This window comes from Rattus norvegicus, chromosome 17, assembly GCF_036323735.1.
Source record: "Rattus norvegicus strain BN/NHsdMcwi chromosome 17, GRCr8, whole genome shotgun sequence".
In the NCBI taxonomy this organism is placed as follows: Eukaryota; Metazoa; Chordata; class Mammalia; order Rodentia; family Muridae; genus Rattus; species Rattus norvegicus.
The window spans coordinates 15,913,390-15,938,803 of NC_086035.1; the positions used below are offsets into that span (position 1 = coordinate 15,913,390).

General features: G+C 46.0%; 1 protein-coding gene across 3 annotated transcripts in view; it reads left to right on the top strand.

Moving 5' to 3' along the window:
- Fam120a (family with sequence similarity 120 member A) overlaps positions 1 to 25,414 on the top strand; it is a 91,187-nt gene that overhangs the window by 23,239 nt on the left and 42,534 nt on the right. For all 3 annotated transcript variants that reach the window (XM_063276151.1, NM_001191816.3, XM_063276150.1), the window contains exons 4-7: positions 12,544 to 12,672; positions 14,114 to 14,210; positions 24,509 to 24,606; positions 24,795 to 25,078. In XM_063276151.1, coding sequence (XP_063132221.1) covers positions 12,544 to 12,672; positions 14,114 to 14,210; positions 24,509 to 24,606; positions 24,795 to 25,078 — 608 coding nt within the window. The remainder of the gene's footprint in view (positions 1 to 12,543; positions 12,673 to 14,113; positions 14,211 to 24,508; positions 24,607 to 24,794; positions 25,079 to 25,414) is intronic.

Sequence of the window (25,414 nt, forward strand, 5' to 3'; positions counted from 1 at the left end):
ATGTGCGGGGAGCAGTGTCCTGTGACTTACCTTAGGATCTGCTCTGTCTTAATAGATAACCATGCTTCTCTCCTTTTTCTCAACACCTGTGTGATAAGCAAACTTACACATTGCTTCTAGATTACCTTCAAAGAATCCTGTACCTAGCTAGGCAGAAAGAAACCTTTGAACTTCAGTTTTATAAATGAACATTTTTGCTTAAAGTACTAAACTTGTTTCAAAAATAGATAATGTTGTCTGTCACTTAGATCAACATGTTTTTGCAGTTTAAGGATTTCATGATGTTTTTCGCTTTTCTACAGTTATAAAGAAGTCTATTGAAATGCTTTTTGAATAATGGGAGGGTGGTTGATTTACTGGTTTATTAACACGGTATTTTCTTACTTGTTTTCCTTTTGGTTTTTTGTTTGTAATGGAGATGGACATCAGAAAAGGGACATTTCAGCAGGGTGCTCTGAAGTGAGGAGGTCGTGGTTTGTTGCAAGCCTAACAGAATGAGTGAGGTTGCCGTGGGCCATGAGGACACTCTGGCTGGCACCTACCTCGCAGTGACTGCTGTTATCACTTGTCAGATGCTTTAGGAAATGCAAGGGTGGGACTTGGACACTGTCTCTTCCAGCTCTGGAACCAACTTCCTTACACTAGAGGGACGGAAGGGTGAATTTGGTGGTTTCTAGAGGTGTGCTGCAAAATCTGAGTTTGATCAGAGTGACCCTCCTGCCAAAATGTAAACAGCTCTAACTGGTGTTTACTTTCAAACACGAGCTTTTCCTTCTGCACATTATTGATTTCCTCAAGGGAAATCTCTCAAGTAGATTTTCTTTTTTTGTTCTTTCCTGCTTGGAACCTCTTTTTCCTCTCTCACCTGTGTGCTTCAAAATGTTTTCTTTTCTCTGAAATGGTTCTCATTAAGACTGTCTTGAGCTTCTCTTGAAAGTTCATCTCTCTTTACTCTTTTTTTTTTTTTTTCTTTTCTTTTTTCTTCTTCTCTTTTTTCTTTTTTCGGGGCTGGGGACCGAACTCAGGACCTTGCGCTTCCTAGGCAAGCACTCTACCACTGAGCCAAATCCCCAACCCCTCATCTCTCTTTACTCTTAGAAGCCACTTGTTTTCCTTTTGCTTTTCTGTGCTCTACAGAGAATAGCTTTATTCTTAGGGCCTGCTTCCTGTCTTGACTCTGAGCGCTTGCTGATGAGTGGAGTAGAGGCTAGGAAGGTGCTGTCTCCAACAGTGGGACTGCAGGACTCCACCTGTGCTCCTTTGACCTGGTTAGCATTGCAGACACATTCTGGACACTTGCTTCTTGGGAGATTCTTTTTTCCTCTTTTAAGCCTTAAAAGAAATGTAAATTTAAGGGCTTTGAGTGGAAGCCTGAGACCTCTTGCTGTGTGCATATATAGTCATACATTCAGCTGAGCTGCTCCGGAAGCCTGAGTGTCAAGAGCAGTTTGTAGGAACCAGCTTAGAACGTTTATGTAATCCTGAAAGGATAGAAGACGTTGGCCCAAATGCACAGCATCGTGGTTCAGCACTTGTTGACATTTTGCCATAAATTGTATGGACGTGGCCGTGTCTTGTGGCTGGAAACCGGTTGCAGGTGTCACAGCACTTCACCTGTGCCTTTTTCACCCTGCACATCCCACTGACGATGACCTGCCTCTCAGTGTGTTGCCGTTACCAGTAGCAAAACTCACAGCAATTCCCAAATAGGAATTTGAATGTTAGGTATATGTTCCATTTTTCCTTAAAAAATTTTTTTTTTATTTTTTGGGAAGTTGGGAGGAAAAACTAAGGGAGATTGGGGAAGAATTATAGGGGAAGGAATAAGAGATGAGTTAGATCCAAATACATTATAAGCTTATGAATAATTAGGTATTTAATAAAAATTGTTTCCATTCTTTACTTATTGCTTGTATGTGTGTGTGCTCATACATACACACTTGTGTTGGTTAGAAGTCAAAGGACAACTTACAGGCATTGGCTTCTTCTTTCTATCATGTAGGAATCGGGAGACTGAGTTTAGGTTGTCAGGCTTGACAGCCAGCATGGGACCCTGCTGAGTGATCCTGCTAGCCCCACAGTCTAGTTTTCCAGAGCTCAGCCAGTGCCCTTAACCACCGAGCCAATCTCTAGCTGCTGTTGACCACGTTTCTTCATGTTCAGATTTCTTTGGAGGCATTTCTTGTAGAGCAGCGTCTTACCGTCTTTACGAGGTTGGGAGGGCCAAATGGCTTGGTTTTCTTTTTCTTTTTTTTTTTTCTCTCCTCCCTGAATAGGACTGATAGGTATCACAGCTGCTGTTTTAATCTTTCTCTTTTTTCATTTATAAGATTAATTCTATATCTTAAAAATTTGGATTCTTGCTACTTTATTTCCATAATACTCATAGAATTTTAATTGGTTTTAAAATTGATATTTAGTTTCAGATTGAAGCTTTTCTTCCTCTATTTGAGCTTAACCTTGCTGGTTCCTCATGGTTCAAGTAGAAATCTTTGCTGTTTGTTTCATCTTGCTCTTTGCAACTTTAAACCCTTTTCTTCTTTATCTTGTTCCAGTGTGCTGTGCCTTGAGTTGCTTAGAATTGTTAGACAGTAGCCCATGTAGGAGGAACTCTCTGAACAACAGTGTAACACAGTTGACTCTGGCAAATACAGCAAAGGTGCTAGGATAAAGGATGGGACTAAGTGAAGCTGTTCACTCCGGAGCATACAGGAATCTTTAAAAGAATCCAACACTGTATGCCAAAAAGGAAAACTCAAAACCTTTAGAGACAGTTTCATCTTTTAATTATTTAATAAAGAATGACAAATATCATGGATAAGAAGCGAGTTGTCCATAATTTATATGGCTGAAACTCCTCAATGTGCTTACAGCACTGGGACTCTTTCTCCCTCCCCAACCCTGCCCTCGCCTCCTTTCACTGTTACATGTTTTCTGTAGTTTCTGTAGCCCAGGCTGGCCTTAACAGCTGCTCACCTCACTGGTTAATACCTGCAAAGGGACAGCTCGTGTGTGCCCTTGTTAATCAGTAGCTCGTGTTTATCGCCAGATTGCGAATGCTGTGCTGGGCGCATTCATCGCCCGGCACTGATGAGGGGGTGGGCAGCAGGTGGCTAGTTAACGTCTCGGTTTCTTTCCTTGCTCTCCATTTCCTCTCCCCTCTTCTGTCCCTTCCTTTCTTGTTTGAGACAAGGTGTCACCAGTGTAAACATGACTGGCCTGGCATTTACTGATTAGATCAGGGTGGCCTTGAACTTGAAAATATTCACAGCTGCCTCTGCCTCCCAGTTCTGGCTTGGGTACTTAATCAGTGGCATTGAAAATCATGCACTGTAGGATCTTGGCTTTGAAGTCCGTTGCTGAAGTCTTGGGTGACTCTATTAATGGGGACCCTGATTATGTCAGAAACAAAGTAACCTGGGCCAGGGTAGTGACTTAGGGGTTTGTCAGACTCCCACACCTGAGGCTGTGTGTAAGCTCATGGGCTGTAGATACAGAATGCCACGTACCCCAGAGTGGTTGGAAAGACTTGGGGAATACCCTGTTTTTAAGTACAGGGAAACCCTCACTGTAACCTTCTGTCGGAAGAGAGTACTCTTAGTGTATAATATTTTAGTTTCACGTATATATTGTAAAGATCACTTCTTGTACTTATGGTGATGAACGTCAGATCCATAGTCCTTGGCCCAGCATAAAAACCTCTGCTGGTCATCCTGCTGCGCTCACTTTGGGGGGGCTTGGTGGGGTACAGTGTTCTCTCAAGTGCCATGGAAGGCTTTGGCAGCTAGATGCTGGAAAGCTGAACTAGCCTCAGGCCTTGAAGTCTGTGAGCTACCATTCCTACTAGGGGCACCTGACCCTGCTGCCCCTGTGCTGTGCCATAGTTAGCTACTTTGCCTCTGCATGAGATTAGTGACTGGCCTCCCACAACCCAGCTGTGAAAGTGTTCTGTGATAGCTTATTTGAGCCAATTCAAACCAGATTAGATTATAGTAAAGGTAGGTTTATTGGGGAGCCGCTCTAGGGTGAGCAAGTTCACTGGCTCCAGGGACCAAAGCCAGGGAAGTTGCCATGGGGAAAGGTGGTGGTGGAGTACAGGAGGGAGAAAGAGAGAATGAGATGTGTGTATGCTCAGAGGAAGAGAAGAGACCCAAATAGCTGGATTATATAGGGAGGAGCCTCTGGGGGAAGAGCCGCTCATCCCCTGGACTGGAAAGTTTAGGGTTGGGACCAGGCTATGCCAGGTAGGGGTTGAGGGATGCTGGGAGAACCTGGAGGCCAGGTCTGCTTTGGCATATAAAACATGCACTTTAGTCCTTTGTCCCAGGCCCCAAACCAAACATTCTGCAGAGGGCTATGAGCGAGGAGGCGTCAGCCATTGCCTGGCGTAAGGCCCTGGCCACAGGCACATACTAGACGTGATTTTTTCAAATGTGCTTTGTGGATTTTATATTATTCTATGACTTTTGTGTTAAGGAATTTTGAATTTTGGATGGGTATTTTGTTTTTATTTTTAAAAGGTCTTATCAATGTTGCTAGTTTTAACTTAAACATATATCATCTCTTCATGTTGCTGGTTTTCCTGAATCTCGAGTTTCTGGAATGATCTAGTGTCCTCCTGCCTCGTGTGTGTGTGTGTGTGTGTGTGTGTGTGTGTGTGTGTGTGTCTGTCTGTCTGTCTGTCTGTCTGTCTGTCTGTCTGTCTATGTCTTGTTGCCCCCTGGGGAGGTGGGTGCCAATGATGTTTACTGTTTGTTGTTACTAGCCTTAGTGTCTGCTGTGCTGGCCCTTGTCCTCGGGACTGTGGTAGCAGAACCCAGTAAGCCAGTGGCACTGTGGAGACAGCCTGCTCGTGCCTGGAGGCTTCTTGTGTGTCATGTGAGCACTAGCTTGGCAGTCCAGTGGCTTTATTATTCTGGAATATTCTCAGAATGAAGTTGGGCTTAAATTCAGTAAACAGAAAGGTGGGCTTCACTTGGGAGCTTTGTTATCCTGGTCCTAGCATAAGGGGCAGCTCTGTCCGTAGTCATCTTCTAGGGAAGGACTCCTGTCTGTCTGTCAGTGTCTCACTGAAGACAGCCAGCACTGCATCTTTCACACTAGGGCAGTCTGTAGCTCAATTAGAGCAAAGACGCAGGGCCTGAAATGTGAGCTCTTCCTGGCCTCTGCAGAACACAGTGGTAGGGCCCGAAAGGTAAATAGATGAAAGCACTCTTCCTTCTTGGCCTTTAAAAACAACGCAAGCAAAGCATAGCCTGACTGTACGAGAAGAAAATGGGCAGCCAACATGACACCTCATACTTGACCAGACACTCTTAGTGCTTGGTTTTTATAGTTTTCCTATTTCTTTTTCCATGTTTCCTCTCCAGACTCCAAATGGTAGAGAAATATATAATATGGGAATGAAAGCCACTCATAGTCCAACTCAGGAAGAGAAGTGCTTTTAGCATGTTTGTCTAGTCTTGAGAAGTAGTTGTACCTGCTGCTGTTTAATGCCAAGTTATGCTCGGGATGTGGGCTAGCCAACATTTGTGTGTTGTTTGTTTATTTTGATATAGGGTCTCACTGTGTAGTTCCAACTGACCTGGAACTCAGCATAATCCTCCTGTCCCTGTGCCCTACCCTCTCCCAAACCACCCCCATCCCAGGTGCTGGGATCACAGGCATCTGCCACCACTGCTGGCCTAGCGACCTGTTCTCAGTAGTTAATATAAACCCTAAGAACCTAGATTTAGTGTGAAATTCATTCTTTCCTCATCTTTAATTTACCTATTGGATTGCTAAGTGGAATGCTTTTAAGTACAAGATAGCTCAAAGGCTTTCTGCTTCATGAAAATAAAGGCAGAAAGTATATAGCTCTAAGGAATTTGCTGCAGTCTGTTGGACTTCAGGAGTGCCTTCTGCCCGTGCCTTCTAGGTCAGGATGGGCTTCCTGTCATCATAACAACGCGAAGAAAGGGGCTTGGACTTCCATGCACGTCTTAGTGGGTCTGTGATAGAATTGTCCTTCTATGTACATCTTGGTGGATCTGTGATAGAACTGGGGAGTGGAATATGGTAGGTATTTCTGAGAACCCTGGAGAAAGCCAGGAGGACGGGTGCACGGGGCGGGGGCGGGGCGGGGTCGCTTCAGGTTAGTGTCTGTACCTTCTGTGCCTACCTTGCAATGATGTGGTTTGGTACTATGTAACAGCATGATGGCAGTAACTCATGTGCTGCCCGGTAGAGTCTTGGCTCTGCTCCCCTACTTCCTGCTCAGCACTTACCTTACACTGAAAGTCAGGACAGTGCTGGGGTGACGTGACGTTCAGTACTGCTTTCTAGTCTCTGTCCTCACTAAGCCCTCACCCTAGACAGATGGCCAGCACCGCATCTTACTACAGCCATGTACTGGAGGTTCCAGGGCAGCTCTGTTTCCTAGAGGATGTCATTCTTGAGACATGACCACAGGCCCAGGATTGTGCTCAGTATCACATGCTAGCACGGTTGTGGGTGTATAGATTTAGGACAGACGCGGTTTTTGAAGACGACAGAAGGTGTGCAGCCTGGCTTTGTGCCACTTACTGGCTTCTTCAAGGGCCTTGTCCACGTTGGCTTCTCTTGTTGGTCTTTTAGAACTAGCCTTTCCTCCTGGCTGTGTTTAATATGGCTTTCTCTATAGGAGCCCCCCACTTTCTTACTTGCTCAGGCTCAGGCTCAGGCTCAGGCACTACTGGTTCCTATATTCAGTTCTACAGTAGTAGTAATCTTCCTGTCAGCAATTGCTGTGTTAAGACATAAAACTCACATACAGTCAATCCAGGACTTTATACAATTTAATGGTTTTAACATTCAGTGTTACATAACCATCATTTTTTGTTAACTCCAAAAGAAATGATGTTCTTATTAATACCGCCCAATTCCTTGATAATGAACTCTACATCTCTTCACTATGAACAGAGTCAGACACCACACCGTCTTTGTGTTTGTTTGGCTTCTTTCGCTTAACTCATTGCTTTCAGGGCCTGCTGACACTGGCTTGTCTCGGCACCACATAGCACTGTGGGTGATACCCCATGGTGGTGCTATCTCACATTTTGTCAATCTGGATTTTTAGGTTGTTTATGCTTTCTGGTGATTATAAATTCTATGAACACATTGGCCTACTTTTTAAAATACATATACATTCTTCATTTTTCCTTACTGTCTATGCTGTGTGCGCTTCTGTGCTTGGTTTTCTGCGAGCTCATCGGACCACTTCATGCTGTGCCGTGGCTGTACAGTTTTTGTTCCCTTGGCGCATGTGGAGGGTTAGGGTTCTGTGCATCCTTAACAGCACTTGTTACTGTCTGCTCTGGTATTCAGTCACGCTGGTGGCTAACGAGGTCTGCGTGTGCATTCAGGTTGCCTTTCTGTAATGGCTAGTGATATTGTGCATCTTTTCCTATGCCTGTTGGCTGTTTCCCTGCTACCTTTGGGTGAAGGTCTACTTGAATCCTTTGCCTAATTTTAGATTGAGTTATCTTTATTAAACTAAAACAGATTTTAATATATTCAGATGCAAGTCTTCTGTTAGATACAAGATTTGCAAATTTTTTTTCTTTTTTTCTTTTTTCTTTTTTTCTTTTTTTTTTTTTTTTTTTTTGACTTTTGAAACACAGTGAGCCAGGCTGGCCTTTAGCTCCCATCCTGTAGCCTCTGCCCTCTTGAATCCTGGGATCACAGGCATGGTCCTCCATGCTGAGCCTCTGGTTGCCCTTTCTGCCTTCTCAATAGTGTCCTGCTAAATTCCACATCACTACCTTGGTTACATTTGCCATTTGTCCCTGTTTCCACCTACAGCACTTGGACTTGGTGTGCCTTAGTTTAGTGCAAACACCTAGGTTAAATTGTTCTTGGTCTTGTATTCTGGTGCAGGTTTCTGCCTCAAGAGCCAAGAGCCAGGTTCCAGAAGTCTCCACATAATGACTTTTTTTTTAACCATACAGAAAATAGTTAAGTTTATTATTTTTTTTACACTTCTGATTTTATTCCCCTTCCAGTCTACCTTCCGACTGTTCCACGTCCCATACCTCCCCTACCCCCAACATAAGAACTTAATCCTAAATAACTCTTCCCTTTGCTACTGTGATCTTTTACCTCCAGTACTGAAACAGGAGCACTCAGGGGGCTCCTATGAAGCATCATGCACCTGCTCCCCCCATCATCTATCTGACCTTCCTACCTTCCTCCATCTCTGGCGGGTATGATGGTGTGAGCCCTTCTTCTCTTAGACAACAGGTGGATATCATTGTGGAGAGGTGGTCTAAATTAAAGAGTGAGGGGTGGGGATTTAGCCCAATGGTAGAGCGCTTGCCTAGCAAGTACAGGCCCTGGATTCCATCCTCAGCTCTGGGAAAAAAAAAAAAAAGACAAAACAAATTAAAGAGCCTATGACTTCATTATCAAAACATCCCTCTTTCTGATCACAATTGCAGCAAGATTTTCTGTATACATTAATTTAAAAGTTCAGATGGAATTTTAAAGGACTAAAAATAGTAACTACCATTTCCTTCCCATTTGGGGGGCTAAGCCTAGGACCTTGAGCATATATAGGCACATCCTCTACCACTGAGCTACTCCCAGCCCCAAATACTATTTTCAACATGAAGAAAATAAGGATGACTTAATACTATCAAGTTTCAAGACTAAAGCTACCACTGCAGTCAGGATGATTATGTAAGTCGGAGGAACAAAACAGAATCCAGAAATAGCACATATATGTGGTCAGTTATTTTCATCAGACGTTCCAAGGAAGTGAGGACTCTCTTACAACTAAGGAATGTCCAAGTGCAAAAATGAGAATATTAACATTAGAAGAAAATGCAAGACAACCTTTATCACCGTCGGTTACATAGACTTCTTCTTAGTTAAGGAAATGAAGAACCTCACTTAGAGAACCTGTTTGTAAAATAGAGTGTTTCTATTGAAGGATTTACATCCAGAGAGTCATAGCCCAGTAAGACAGTGGGCACAGGGTGGGTCAGGCGCTTTGCACAAGGTTCAGTGGCACTGCAGTGTCATTGAATGATGCAGGTTAAAGCAATTGTGCAAACCCCTAACCCAGTACAGTGAGCCAGCGAATGAGGGTAGCAGTGCGAGTGCGGGGCAGTGTGGAGCAGCTGCAGCTCTGTGCTGTGGAGTGTGGCATAGGAGGACACTGAAGACAGTTGGGGGGAGGGTTCTTAACTGTCTAGTGTGGGGGGTTGGAAGAGTAGAGAAGGGTAACAGAAAAAAGGACCCACAAAGTGGCCAAGTTTAGCCACAGAGTACAGTGCAGTGATTGACCTCATAAAGAAAGCAAAGGATGCCTGATTAAAGAAAACTACGGTCTCAGCGTCTGACGTATCAGAAGCAATGTGTTGATTTCCCCTAGGGCTTTGTAAAAGCGCCTCACCTTTAAGCGTCTTATTCAGCGGAACCCCACTCCTGTTCTGAAGCATTATATTTGTGTTCTGTGAGCTAAAGACATCCAAGTGATCCTTTCTAATAATGACTTTTTTAAAAGCTTTGAAAGGCTTTTGTCTTCGTTCTGTTTTGCTTTAAATCAAATAAGTCTTAGTTGTACTAGAAATATCTTAGTAAGATACTTAAAAACAGTAAATAAATAAATGTTTCTGTAGCCAAAATGCCACTGGTATTTTGTCTTATCTGGAAGAGGTTGTTTATGCTTTAATTGTTGTTATAATGCATTGCTTCATTTTAGCTTCCTTGAGCTGCCCCTTGGAATAACTGATCAAAATCAGTGGTTGTAGTAAATCAGGATCTCTGGCTAGCTACGGTGGGCTTCCCTGTGAGGATACCCATGATCTAGCTGCTAGCAGCTACCCCTTGTCTTTCTGTGGTTGTGGGTGCTGTCCTTTGCTGGCTACCACCGTAAGGAGACCTTCACATCAACCCCTAAGAAGCGTGAACGCAGCCCTGGGGCTGTCTGCTGAACCTCACATGTCATGAGCACGGTGTAGTGATACCTGCTGTGAACACAGGCTGAGGGATGCAGCCAGCCAGGGCCACACCACCATCTCAGCCCTAGTTACTCCTCTATTGTATCTTGAATATCTTGGGAAAAAAAAAGCAACGTTAGGGCAGGAAAGGATTCTATTTTTGGCTTAGACTTCCAGAGGGGATAGAGTCTATCGTAGCATGGGAGGCATGACAGGAAGTTGAGGTTGGCCAATCACATTTCAGCTGTGCACAGGCAGCAGTGAAAGAAGGAATAGGTGGAGCGAGCCTGTTCCCGGGGAAACACTTCTAGTATGGCTGCACTTCCTGAAGGTTCCGGAACCTTTCCAAACAGTGCCATCCCTCCGCAGACCAAGTTTAAGCACATGAGCCTGTGGGGAAGGCTAGGAGGGTGGGGCACTTTCTCTTCAAACTACAGCAGAGGTCAGAGGACAAGAGCTTATTGGGTGGCATGGAGAAAAGAGGGCATCTGCTGGTTTGTGGGCTATAATCTGTCATTTGGGGCTGCTCTGGCAGGTCAGATTCTAGTGTGGTGTTTCTTCTTAGCTACCTGTCACAGGTGTATGGGAGATCACAGTACAAAGTGGTTCATTTTGGGAAAGATAGTGCTAGATAATACTAGAAATGAAAACTCGGTTGGACCCCCTTACCCCAACACACACATAGAGTTTCTCTTTGTGCCATCTAAGTTGTCATCTTTTAATGTATGAAACCACCTAAAATAACCAGCATTTCAGATACCGTGCACAGCATGGGAAGACACTCATTAGTATGTCGAGTGTCTGGTGTTGGAGTGGCCATCTAACCACAAGCTCCTGGAGGGGTGAACCTGCAGATTATAGATAGAGGCCAGGCCATCAGGACACTCTCCTCACCACCACCACCTCCCCATCCCCAGCCCACATACCGCCCTTCCCGATAGGGTACTCACTGTGCGCAACGTGCCCAAGTGTCTGCCAGCAGCAACGTGGGATTGAGGTGATGTGGGATAGCTCAGGGTGGCTGTCCTAGCCTCACTCCCTGGCTGCTGTCATAGGCGACCCCCCACTTGCCTTGCCCTGAGATTTTGGTAACATTTCATAGACGGCAGAGCATGGTCCTTGCCACCTGGACCCAAGCACTTTTACCCTTCTGCATGTCTGCCCAGGAGCACGGTAGCAGTAGCCTTTGCCTCATGTGAAGGGGTGTTAGGCCTTTAAGGATGTGCTGATGGTCAGCGTCAGTAAACATCAGTCATACTCGGGAGTCTAAGCCATATGAAGAGTGCTGCTCTTATGTGTGAGAGCCTGTGATCCACATGGAATGCCCCAAGTGTGCTGGGGAAGCATGGTGCTTCTTGACCGGGTATTGTGGCTTTGGGCACCTGGGAATTTGGGTCGTCTCAAAGTGTTAAGTGCACGTGGTTCCCATTTCATCTGTTTTTTAAGATTGAACTTTTCTAATTTACTCTCCTCCCCATACACACACACACACACACACACACACACAGACACTCACTCTCTCTCTCTCTCTCTCTCTCTCTCTCTCTCTCTCTCTGTGTGTGTGTGTGTGTGTGTGTGTGTGTGTGTGTGTGTGTGTGTGTGTGTGTGTGTTAGAGAGACTAGAATTCTAAAATGGTCTCACTGGGCTAAAATCAAGATATAACAGGTCTGTGTTCTTCTGAGCTCTCCAGAAAGGATTCTCCCTGGACTTTTCCTAGCTTCTCACAGCTGTTCACATTCCTGGCTTGTGGCTTCCCTCTCCGTTGTCAAAGCCGGCAATGACAGGTCTTTCTCATGCCACCTCACAGATTCTGCTCTCCTGCACAGAGCACCCTGTGATTACACTCTGCCCACCCACACAGTCCAAGACAGTATTTTTATTTTGAGGCGAGCCAGTTGGCAATCTTTGTCCTGTCTTGCCACATGACAGTGTGTGTGCTGGTTCTTGAGAGTGGAATGCGGACAGTAGTGAGAGGCCATTGTTCTGCTGATTCTAAAATTGTATGGGGTGGTTTTGCTTTCTTTCTAATCTAATCTACTAACCCACCTTCTTCAATAGTAGCTGTTTTTGGGTAATGAGAACATTACTAGCTATTAGACTCCATGCTCTCTCTATTCCTCTGTTTTCAAATACTGTGGTCAGGCTCATAGGTAAGCTTGGTGGGTGTAGGCACTTTCTTATCCTTAAAATTTTAGGGAGCTTTGAATGCAGGTTCAAAGATGGCACCACTGCTAGCCTAAGCTGTTGTTGGAGGGAGGGAGGGAGGGGGGGAGGGAGGAAGCCAGCCAGCCAGCCAGCCAGCTAGCCAGCGGCTTCTAGCGGCCTGCTCAGCTCGAGTATAGGTTCTGTTAGTTCTCCGAGAGATGGAGATCTCAGCTTTTAATCACACAGGGTTTGAGCGGGTGATTGAAAGGAAGAGTTTGCTGTGGGGCTGTGCGCACAGGATCTCACAGGTAGTTGGTAAGCAGGTCCTAGCAGGATCCCAGTAGCCAACACTTTTGGGGTGTCTGAGCCCTTTGTGTAGACTTACGCATCTCTGAGGCTCCTGCCTACTGCTGATATGTGCCTCTGTCCTCCCAGGTCCGAGCTCACCAGCTGGTCTTGCCACCATGTGATGTAGTGATCAAAGCTGTAGCTGATTATGTCCGCAACATCCATGACACGTCTGACCTGGATGCCATAGCTAAAGATGTTTTCCAGCATTCACAGGTAACGCCACAAACTGGAAGGGCAGCCTTTGTCAGAGGGTCATGATCTGAATCACTTCACCTTGCTTGTCGGGCCTGGGGCCTGAACAGGACAGGGGCTAACACAGGTAACACCAGAGTCTGGGGTGCTCCTAAGCGCCCTGTTCATGTGATGTATGTGCTGAGGGTTGTTTCTGTTTATGGGTCAGGCTTGGCTTTTTAGTTATTGTTGGTTTTTTTTTGTTTTTTTTTTTTTTGTTTGTTTGTTTGTTTGTTCGTTCGTTGGTGCCAGGGTCTTTCTGTGTAGCCCTGGCTGTCCTTGGACTCACAGCAATCCACCTGCCTCTGCCTCCTGAGTGCTGGGACTAACGTAATGCATCAGCATGCCAGGCCCATGCCTGAATTTTAAAAGATAAACTGCATGTTGGTCAAATAGTGTTATAGATTGCTGATTTGAGTTTTCTGTTTCAGGAGGTGAAGCATGTGGATAAGTCAGCTTAATAGAGTGGATGAGCTTTGGGATGGTCCTGTTCTGCCTTGAGCCTAAGCCACGGCAGTCATGCTATATGCCTGTGGTCTGGGACATTCATTCCACCTGCTGTGGGATTGTGGGATTGAGTGGCGGATATCAGAGCCTTTGGAAAGTCAGAGACCAAACAGCTGTTCAGAGAAGCCATGGAGCCAGTGCGCAGCTGCCAGTGTGGGTCTGCTTCTCCCTTGGGGTATCTGGGTGCCGTTGCACACCAGGCCAGACTGGAAGGAATGGAGCATAGCCAGACGGTGGTTCCACAGAACCTTGGTTCTCCTCACATGAGGAGAAACAAATTTCTTCTAGCCTGTTTTCAGTGAAACAGCTCTCTAGTGGGGGTAGCAAAGGCTATACAAACCTTGGAGAGTGGGGAGTGGCTAGGGCTGAGGTGCTAGGAATGTTTCATTTGCATGAAGAGTTCCAGGTGCTTGCTGGATGGTCCTGACAGGGAGAGAGGCAGTTCAACCTGTAATTTGGCCACCGGGCTACATGACTACCTCAAGGATGGCAGAGGTGGGGGTCTATACAGGCTACGTGCACCAGCCATACAGGCTATGTGTACCAGGTGGTGCAGGCCCAGAGCAGGAGGAAACAGTCCTACTCCTGCTTGTCTCAGGACAAGGTTTTCACAGTTCAGAGGTCAGGATGTGTCTCAACTTCACTCTTGCTCTGGACTGACCTGCCCAGCTGGCCAGCTTTCTGGCCTCCCCTCAGCCCTGCTGCCAGCTGAGAGCTCTACCTCTGACCACAGTGCTTTAAATTTGCATTCATTTTTTGGGTACTAATCTTTTTGTGTTTGACCTGAAGGTTCTCATGTCATTCTACATTTTTACCTAACCTAAACGATTCCAGATCATTCATGTGCTGAACTATGATAAAGGTGTTCATACATATGACCTGTGGTATAACCAAGGCTTTCCTACATCTGTTTCAGTCTAGAACAGATGACAAAGTCATTCGATTTAAGAGAGCAGTTGGATATTACTCAGCAACTAGCAAGCCTATGCCATTTCACCCACCACATTACTTACGTAAGTAAACAAAACCTCTGTGTGATTGTATAACCTTGTAAATCCAGAATGTAGTATTCTCCAGCAAATTCCATATGCTTGTTTTATTTATTTCTCTGAGATGAGGTCTCACTATGAAGACCAGGCTGGGCTTAAACTCAGAGAAATCTGCCTGCCTCAGCCTCTGAGTGCTGGGATTAAAGATACACACTACTACATGTAGACTTGTTCTTGGGTAGTATGATTTTCTGTGTGGCCCACTTCGTTAGTAGTTCCTCAGGGGATGTATAGACTTTAAGAGAAAAGGAGAGACCATGGAGACAGGCTGGCAGATGACAGCAGAGAGTCCTCTGAGGACACAAGGCAGTTCAGGGTTGGCAGTAGCCTCTCTTGCTGTTGCTGCTTCTCCTTTTCTTCCTTCTTCTCTTCCTCCTCTCCATAGTCCCCTTTTTCGTTACAGGAGGGCAGGTTTATATAGAGATAAGAAGAGGGGTAACTCAGCCTGGTGATAGTGTTTGTTCATGTTAACACAAGTAGGGATGTTCCTGAGATATATGTGGGAATTAGACTTAAACACAATTCTTTTTGTTTGGTGGGTGTGTGTGTGTGTGTGTGTGTGTGTGTGTGTTGTGTGTGGTGGTGGGGGTGGGTGCATATGTTCCATGGTTTGGGAGTTAGTTCCCTCCTTCTGTGAGAGCTCTGAGGATCAGTCTTGGCTTGTCAGCTTTGTGTAGCAGGCACCTTTACTCAGACCTGAGAGAATTAAAGCATGGTTTTGTCAGTGTGCTAGGCATGGCGAACCCACATTACAGATAATGGGTTTGGCATGACAGGTGGGAGGTGGGTGAGTCAGTGTAGCCTGTCAGACACTGTAGCTGAGGGAGTGAGGTGGGGGTGAAGGGCTCAGGGTGCCTGGCCATCTGTTCGTTCAGTTGCACATTGAACAATTCATTTTTCTGAGTAGTCAGAGTAACGTTTCAGAATGTGAGCCGTACCACACTAAAACCCCTTCCATGTCTTCCCGTCAGGCCCATGGCATAGTAACTTTCTTGCCTTGAGTGAATTAAGCTGGCTTCTGCCAGTGGTTTTTGCATCAACTATTACATATGGTGCTTCTTTCCTTGACTGCCTTGAATTTAGGTCAGCTAGTGTATGAGACTTGCATTTGAGTGTCTCTGAGGGCACAGAGTGTTTTACAATACTTGGTGGCCTTGCCTTTATACCCTCTTCCACCTGCGGAAAGTAGGGCCAAGGGAACGAAGGCCTTCAGCACCCCCAGTGGGTAACTACTTGACTGAATGAATTAAATTCATGAATCTTTGAATTGGAGGAGTGAAGTAATGTGATGTGCTTTAGTATGATTCTTGGAAAAGGAGCACACTTTGTGTAATGGGACAGGTAGATATACATTGTTTTACTAGGTAAGCTAAGCTATATCTGCTGTATGCTTTGCACATAGAAATGTTTCAGAATTTCTTGTTTGGGTGATAGAAAGCATGAAATCAACATGACCCTGGGTCCGGCCCACCTAGTGCAAATACTTGCTGCAAGGCCTCGGGCTCCCTGCCGACTTATAATGACACACTACATGCAAATTAAAGGGAAGGGGTACGTGAAGTATGTGTTAGCGCCGGATACTCTTTATTACAGGCAGAGTAGCCTTAAGGGCACCAAATGATTGATTCAGTGATAGCTGACGTGAAGAGTGGGGAAGCCTGACAGTTTGGCCTTCAGCATCTGGCTCCTCTGTGTAGTGCTTTGGTTTTCACTACTGTAACGGAGTGTCTTAAGCTGAGTAACATTTATAAAGAGAGAAAACGGCGCTAGCAAGATGGATCACAGGGAAAGGGTCTGATCCTGTTGCCAATCCTGATGACCTGAGTCCCATCCCCAGGTCTTACACAGTGAAAGCCAAGAACCACCTCCCACAGCCTTCCCTCCAACTTCACATCATGGCATGCGTGTAACAAAATAAGCAAAAAAGTTTTTTGTTTTGTTTTTAAGACAGGGTTTCTCTGTGTAGCCCTGGCTGTCCTGGAACTTGATCAATAGAACAGGCTGGCCTTGAACTCAGAGATCTACCTGTCTCTGCCTTCTGAATACTGAGATTAAAGGCATGTGCCACCACCACCCAGCCAAATAAAAGTGTGTATTTAGCTAAAACTTCTGGAAACTCAAGGCTGGGGCACTGGGGTCAGCTCAGCTCTAGTGAGGACGTCATAGCAAATTGGGACCATAGTGGTAGCTCTGTGCTGTAACATCATACTATGAAACTGGAAGTGACAGACAGATGCGACAAGCCTGTCCAAGGGCCTTTAGTGATTCCCAGTGTGCTCTAGCTCCTGATGATTCCACCCATCCATCCCCTTCAGTAACACCAAACTAGGGTTCCAGTGTCTATCACGTGAACCTTTTGGAGACAGACTATCCAAACCACAGTACCTGGGTCAAGAAGCAGCAACTACAGTCTGAGTAGTTACTGGAGGTTATGTGATCAACACAGTACTCACAATGTATTCAGGAACAGGAAGGGAGAGGGGAGCTAGTATCTGCTTTCTATATCTGAGTTTCTAAAAAGTTTGAAAAGGAAATTGTGTGAAACATGTACTAATTTTTCTTTATCATTCTCCCCAAATACTCTTTGTGTAGCATTTAGTCTTTGCTGTTCTTAGGAAGGTATATAGGTTCTATGTATAGGTTCTGGGGATGGATTCTCTGCATATGAATTCTTTGTGTGATTCTGTGCTGTATATAGAAGGGATTTGGATAGTGGTATCCACTGGGGTTTCTGGGATAATGGAATTACCAGGATACCTTGCGACACTTTGGGAGTATTGATTGTACACAGTGGCGTACATATCAAGGCTGGTGACCATGTCGAAGGCATTTTATGTAAACAAGGTGAATTCCAAATTAGGTTAGAATGTCTGTGAAGTACATTCATGTTTTCAGTCATTAAATGATACTTAACTTTTTGTGGATAGACTTGACTGAGAAGTCAGCTCCATTTTCTGTAATAATCCACTCAAAGGAAAGCACCTTCAACTTATGAGGAACCTCTCTCTGGGCCTGATCTGATTAAAAAAATCCTCACCCTGTTAATACTAGTACCCCAGTGCCAAGCTTTCAATACCAGTTTTGCAGAGATGTCAGAGCTGAACCATAAAACTACAGAAACAAAAACACTTCCCTTTGACAACCTCTTGGTATCTCCACCCCCCCCCATTCCCCCCTCTCTCTCCATTGTCTCAACTGTGCTAATATGGAGCTTTCTGGGTTTTTGTTTATTTGTTTGTTTTTGTTTTTGTTTTTACTTTGAGGCCCAAGTATTCCAGGCCAGCATTCAACAGTGAACTAGTTTTGGGGGTATTGTTGAAGGATGAGAAGACTGTGTTCAGATAACGTCTTTGTCTGGCTTTTAGGTTTTAAAGTGAACATATGGGTTATTGAGATGGCTTGGTGATAAAGGTAAAAGCCCTGCTGACATAGCTGCACGCTGAGTTTGACTGCCCAGAACTCAGGTGATGGGAGAGGAGAATGACTGCACAAGGTTGTCTGCCAGCTTCCACACATACATGCGCAGTGCTGTGTGTTGGCACACAGCGATTTGTGTCCCTGCACACTGCCAGCTATAGCTTGTTGTGAATCACCACTCTGAACACAAGTATGAGAAAGACTTGAATTCTCACAGTGTGTGGCTTGAAGTGAAGTGAAAGTCCTAATGCCCTAGCAGTTATGTGAGCAGAGGCCAGTGCTCAGGCACATTTCGAAGCTGCAAGAGTGAAGCGAGCAGCTTCCTCATGATCTCAGCTATCTTTCTGTTTCTGTGAAGAGACACCATGGCTACGTGTCTTACAAGTTGCAGAGGATGAGACCGTGACCATCATGATAGGGAGTAAGGCAGGCTGGGCACTGGAACAGTAGCTCACATCTGATCCAGAAACAGGAGGCAGTACTACTATGGAATGGAATGGCATGGATTTTTGAAGCTTGCCCCAGTGACATACCATCTCCAATAAGACCACACCTAATCCTTAAACAGTTCCACCAACTGGGAGTTAAGTATGCACATATTTGAGCCTATTTGGGGGTGGGGCACTTCTCATTCAAACCACCATACTTAAGTAAGTGAACTATACACTCTTGTCCGGGAGGTTAAACTTGTCAATTGCTATTGAAGATGTAAACAACAGAGCATCTGTTGCTGCTCTTGAGGTGACTCAGCAGGTAAAGGCTGTCATTCCCGACACAGGGAGTTCCATTCTTGCAGCTCACTGGAGTGAGGGAAAGATGACTTACACAGGTTCTCTGACCTCCACAGACATGCTGTGTCATGTGTATGTCTGCTGTGCACACACATGCACCACACAAAATTAATGAATAAAGATGTAATAATATTAAAAAGAACTTTTTGGCTATAGAGTATAACTTTAATTTTTTCAAAGCCAACTTGTAATAATGGTTCTTAAATGTTTTAACCTCCCTTCTAGCCACCTAGACTTTCTCTTGTTTTACATCTTCAACAGCATTTGACATTTTTAATTTCTACCCAGCAGAGGTAGTGGAAAAGATAGATTATTGTGATACAGGGGAAATGAACCTGTTTAGAAATGGTCCTTTGGAGCAAATTGTCATTGTCAGGAGATCAGCAGTTCAGATCATAGGTCAGCGGCGGCAGCTGGATCCACTCACAAACACTTCACAGATACACCAGCAGTCTGGTTCAGTAGTGAGGATAGCAGCAGTGGCAGGTGGCACAACGTGACAGGGACAGCCGGGCCTTAGCTGACTCACAAGTCAGCAGGAGGGATTTAGACCAGCAGGGACGCCATGAGCAGTTCTTTGCTGTGCCTTTCAACAAGATGAGGGAAGACACAAGCCCAGCAAGAGCTGCTCAGCTAGCTCTACAAGCCAGCCTCGCACAGGCCATTGAGGCCTGTTGCCCTCCCTCCAAACCTCACATGTCCTCCATGGGTCTTGCCTCACCACGTGAGTCTGTCTCAGCTGACATCACTCTGCCAGTCATCTGGAGTCTGCTGAAGAGGCAAGAAGTCGCAGCACAGCACCAGACGGTTTTTTTTTTTTTTTTTTTTCCGGAGCTGGGGACCGAACCCAGGGCCTTGCGCTTCCTAGGTAAGCGCTCTACCACTGAGCTAAACCCCCAGCCCCCACCAGACGGTTTTTGTTGCATTTCTCTCTATGGAGTCCTGACAAATGGAGTTCAACTAAACAATGTAAGGCAGACCAATACATGCCTGTGGTTAGCGAAGACTTCTTTATCATGCGTCCTTTCATGTGCTTGCTCTAGCAAAACACTCTCTCCTCTTCAGCAAAATGTTCCTTCGTGTGTCTGCTTTAGCAAAACACCCTTTCAGTTGTGTCTGCTTCAGGAAAACACTCCATCATGTGTTTGCCTTTATAAAGCACCGTCTGACACAACTGACTTTCCAAAGAACCCTTAAGTTTCCACTTGAGGTGAGAATGTTAATGGGACGGATACTTTATCAGACTGTTGAGCAGCTTTTCACAAAACAACCTACTCTTGAGCATACAGCAGTCCTTCCTATATGTGGGTACCATCCACTCAGAAACCTGCACTTGGATGTTTATGCCAGCTTAATTTATTATATCTGTCCAAACTTGAAAGTAACCATGGTGTTCTTACGACCATGGGTCACTCGGATAACTACAGCACTGGTAGAGTGGGGCATTACTCAGTCACACAGGTCACAGAAGGACCTCAGATGCATGTTACTGAAGTCTCCATCCCATGTGATTCCAGTTGTGGATATGCTCCCAAGTCTCCATAGGAAAAGCAGAACCACGTAGTCAGTGAAAGGCTGAGTGGCCCTGGGGTTACGATGAGCGAGCTGTGACCATGTAAAACCTGAAGCACTTTCAGGACCTAGTAGATGTGCCCATTGAAGAGTGTCCAGTGATTATAAAACAGTTATTGAGAATGAATGTCAACAGTAGGAGTTACATTGTTCTGTTTTGTTTTACTTTTTTTTTTTTTTCTTTTTCTTTTCAGAGCTGGGGACCGAACCCAGGGCCTTGCGTTTGCTAGGCAAGTGCTCTACCGCTGAGCTAAATCCCCAACCCCTTGTTTTACTTTTTAAAGATTTATTTTTAATTGTATATATGTGCATGCACATGAGAGCACGTACTCTTAGAGGCCAGAGTGGACATTGGTGGTTGTGAGCTGTGTGAAGTGGACATTGGTGGTTGTGAGCTGTGTGAGTGGACGTCGGTGGTTGTGAGCTGTGTGAAGTGGACGTCGGTGGTTGTGAGCTGTGTGAAGTGGACGTCGGTGGTTGTGAGCTGTGTGAAGTGGACGTCGGTGGTTGAGCTGTGTGAGTGGACGTCGGTGGTTGTGAGCTGTGTGAAGTGGACATTGGTGGTTGTGAGCTGTGTGAAGTGGACATCGGTGGTTGTGAGCTGTGTGAAGTGGACATCGGTGGTTGTGAGCTGTGTGAAGTGGACATTGGTGGTTGTGAGCTGTGTGAAGTGGACGTCGGTGGTTGTGAGCTGTGTGAGTGGACGTCGGTGGTTGTGAGCTGTGTGAAGTGGACGTCGGTGGTTGTGAGCTGTGTGAAGTGGACGTCGGTGGTTGTGAGCTGTGTGAAGTGGACGTCGGTGGTTGTGAGCTGTGTGAAGTGGACGTCGGTGGTTGAGCTGTGTGAGTGGACGTCGGTGGTTGTGAGCTGTGTGAAGTGGACATTGGTGGTTGTGAGCTGTGTGAAGTGGACATCGGTGGTTGTGAGCTGTGTGAAGTGGACATCGGTGGTTGTGAGCTGTGTGAAGTGGACATTGGTGGTTGTGAGCTGTGTGAAGTGGACGTCGGTGGTTGTGAGCTGTGTGAGTGGACGTCGGTGGTTGTGAGCTGTGTGAAGTGGACGTCGGTGGTTGTGAGCTGTGTGAAGTGGACGTCGGTGGTTGTGAGCTGTGTGAAGTGGACGTCGGTGGTTGTGAGCTGTGTGAAGTGGACATTGGTGGTTGTGAGCTGTGTGAAGTGGACGTCGGTGGTTGTGAGCTGTGTGAGTGGACGTCGGTGGTTGTGAGCTGTGTGAAGTGGACATTGGTGGTTGTGAGCTGTGTGAGTGGACGTCGGTGGTTGTGAGCTGTGTGAAGTGGACATTGGTGGTTGTGAGCTGTGTGAGTGGACGTCGGTGGTTGTGAGCTGTGTGAAGTGGACGTTGGTGGTTGTGAGCTGTGTGAAGTGGACGTCGGTGGTTGTGAGCTGTGTGAGTGGACATCGGTGGTTGTGAGCTGTGTGAAGTGGACATTGGTGGTTGTGAGCTGTGTGAAGTGGACGTCGGTGGTTGTGAGCTGTGTGAAGTGGACGTCGGTGGTTGTGAGCTGTGTGAAGTGGACGTCGGTGGTTGTGAGCTGTGTGAAGTGGACGTCGGTGGTTGTGAGCTGTGTGAGTGGACATCGGTGGTTGTGAGCTGTGTGAAGTGGTTTCTGGGAGCAGAACTGTCCTCAGCATGAGCAGTACATGTTCTTTTTGGTTTTGGATTTTTTGTTTTTTGTTTTTTTTTTAAAGAATTTATGTATATGAGTACATAGTAGCTGTCTTCAGACACACCAGAAGAGGGCATCGGATCCCATTACAGATGGTTGTGAGCCACCATGTGGTTGCTGGGAATTGAACTCAGGACCTCTGGAAGAGCAGTCGGTGCTCTTAGCCACTGAGCCATCTCTCCAGCCCTGTTTTGGTCTTTGAATCAAAAATTCAAAAGCTTCAATTTTACATCCCTGGAAAAGTAAGACAGAGGTTGTTTTCCTTACTCCTTGGGACAAGGCTTCTCATTGCCCGGAGGCTTGCTACTTCCATTAGGCTGGCTGGCTGACCTCTGCTCCTTAACCCTGAGGTTGCAGCATGTGGGTGCTGGGGGTTTGAATCCATGTCTTCATGTTTACAGAGCAAGCACTCTTACCTGCTGAGCCATCTCTCAGTCCCAGGATATTTTAAAAGCTTACTTTATAACTATTTTGTGGTTAATATCTCTAAGTTAACAGAATAGCCCTTCAGGGCAGGATGGGAGGGAGGGCTTTGCTGTGATGTTTACAGTTAGTTGGAAGTGCTTTTAGTTTAATACCATTTCTTTAAACAGGAATCTTAATTTAATATAGAGCAAAGGCTAGGCAACTCTACGAGGGTTGTGAGTCACTGGGGTGCGTCATAGAACTGTGCTTTGGGGTCTTGGGGGAGAAAAGTCAGGGAATGCAGCTCAAAGGCACCTGTATTTGTTGCTTTTCTGTGCGTTCCTGAAGAAGTCTGTAATGCTTAGCACTTTTTTTTTTTTTTTTTTTTTTTGGTTCTTTTTTTCGGAGCTGGGGACCGAACCCAGGGCCTTGCGGTTGCTAGGCAAGCGCTCTACCACTGAGCTAAATCCCCAGCCCCAGCACTTTTTTTTTAAGCTATAAAAATACTTTATTAATTGAGCATTCTTCTTGCATTCTTTTTCTCTGTTCTTCCCACTTTGCTAATAAAGGCTGCTCTAGTATGTGTTGGTAAAAAGGACATAGGAGAGTGGCAGTGTTGCCTCTACACTGGGCCCTGTGTCTCTTCTGAGACACTCTTGTGGTAGAGAAGGGGGACCGTGGTTCTTTTCAGCTACTGCACTGGTCATGGAACAGAACAACCAATTTAAAGGGAGGCCTGTGAGCTCCCACAACAGGTCCTCAGGGTCAGTCATTTCTTAGGAAGATGTAGAAGACTTCATTCAGTTACCACAGGGTTGACAGATGAGGGAACAGTAGCTTGCTCTTGGAGATACAGGAAGCCATTGACTACAATGTGCTTTTTAGAAAATGCTGTAAAAATGTTGGCTCTGGCAGGGTTGGAGCAGTGTTTCAGAGGTTAAAGAAGTGACAGGTTCCCAGCACCCCTGTCCGGCAGCTCCAGGGGATCTGCTGCTTTTCTTCTGGCCTGCAGTCATGTGACATCTGACTGTACACACAAAATAATAGAAATACAGTTTGAAGAGAGTCTTTGGTTTTTGTGTTAATCTGTTTTGTTTGTTCAAAGGAAAGTTTGTGCTTTTTAGGGAGGTTTTAGTTGTTATATTCAAAAGTAGCATGGCCCAAGTGACCATCTCCTGAAAGTGACAACTGTAACCAACACATCCAGGCCATGCTCTCATTATTCAGAAGTTAGTGGGGGTTGGGGTTCACAACTTTAATCTGAGCACTAGGAAGGCAGAGGCCTTGGAATTTGAGGCCAGTCTGGTCTACCAAGTGAGTTCCAGGACATCCAGGGCTGCTACACAGAGAAACCCTGTCTTTAAAACAAAACAAAACAAAACAAACAGAAAGTTAAATAGAAAAGGTCAGCTACCATAAATTAACCAGACTTTGTACAGTGATTCCAATGATAATGTTTGAGCACTGCTGGATTTTATAGCATATTTTGTCCCTTCTCCTAGCTGTGACTCTGAATTACCATAGAGTCTCTTTAACAGGTGTAGTGGCTCTGGCTTCACACTTGGAGGGGAGCTGGTAGGCTTGTCACTTGTGCACAGATGCATGCGTGTTTGGTGTGTCCGCACGTGTAAATGTGCCCCATGCGTGCTCGTGCCGAGTTCACTCTTCCCTGCTGTTGGACAGCAGTTTTCTTGTTCAGTACAAAGTGGGATGCTGTGCTAGACTCTCTAGTGAGTGAGAGCCAGGGTCAGAGTCCTGCTGTGGCATTTCAGAGCTAAGAGCTGCAGTCTGGAGAGGAGAATTCTAGAGAGTTGGTAGCTTGTGAGGCTCCTGGATCCTGATGGAACTGGAGAAAGTGAGCCGTGATCTGTGCTTCTCTTTCAGCCTTTTTGGGCTGCACGGTAGCTCTCAGGAAACCCTGTGTCCACCAGGTTAGGCCAGTGAGGGGGCTAGTGTTCTCATTTATAGTCCTGGTTTGACTGTAACTTGTATTGTTTAAGAATCATCCCCACAGTTTGGTCTTGGAACTTTGCTTTCAGAGAGGCAGAGTGAGGAACTCTGGGAAGGGTACGTACTTGGCTGAGGAAGAGGTGGTCATGTGTGCCTTCATTGCCCAGTGCTGTTTAGAGCAGAGGCTAGAAAAGCCCTCTGATCTTAAGAGAGCTAAGTTTCAGAGCTCTGCCTGGTTTTATTTTTCACTTTTATAACAAGATAAGGAAACTATGACCTCTGGAGCCACATGTTAAATTTGAATTTCTAAAGGTTTCTGGGAAGAGGGGCAGCTGAAGGGGGCAAGGTATATGGGCCCTGGGCTAACTCGGGGGTATCCTGGGGATATGGCATTCTCTTCATACTTGTCTTATTATTTTCTTCCTGTATTGATAAAACAGCCCGACCAAATCCATTTGGAATGCCTGGGATGGTGCCACCATATGTTCCCCCTCAGATGCTCAACATTCCACAGACTTCTCTGCAAGCAAAGCCCGCGGTAAGGTATCCTCTGAGTCAAGTTAGTCCTGTGAGCCTTGGACATGCATTGTTTTTTTAAATTCTTGTGTTGATAGAAAGGATAGATACCAGTTTGTCAGATTAGAAATGACTGAAGAGGACAAAACTAATTCAGCCTTGCCTCAGGCCCCACCAGCCCTATACACTGATTTGTGTTCTGCATTTCAGGTCCCACAGGTGCCCAGCCCAGGGGGCACCCCAGGCCAGGCTCCATACCCATACAGCCTCCCTGAGCCTGCCCTCGCCCTGGACTCTAGCGGGAAGAACCTGACAGAGCAGAACAGCTACAGCAACATTCCTCACGAGGGGAAGCACACACCGCTGTATGAGCGCTCCTCGCCCATCAACCTGGCCCAGAGCGGCAGCCCCAATCACGTGGATTCCGCCTACTTCCCTGGCTCGTCTACCTCGTCCTCATCAGACAACGATGAGGGCAGTGGAGGGGCAACCAAGTGAGTATTCAAGATCACAGAGTGCTCTGGTGCTGCGAACTGAGGGCTTCCTTCATTCTGCAGCCCAAAGTTGTCTACCACAGGTAGGTGCTGTTTGACCTAGGTCGTGCTGTTTGACCTAGGTCTTGCTGTTTTAGCCCCAAAGCTGGAGATCCCAGGAATCTGGGCAAGTTGGAAAGTAACTTATTTATGTTGTGGCTCAAATATGAGGGTTGCTCTGCGGTGCCACCGGCCCATCAGGTACATCAACTCCCCTGACACCCTGAACCTTTGGGTTTCCTGGAGAAGAGAGCCCAAACCTTCCCTTCATCCAGACTCAGCAGCTAGTTAAAGGGA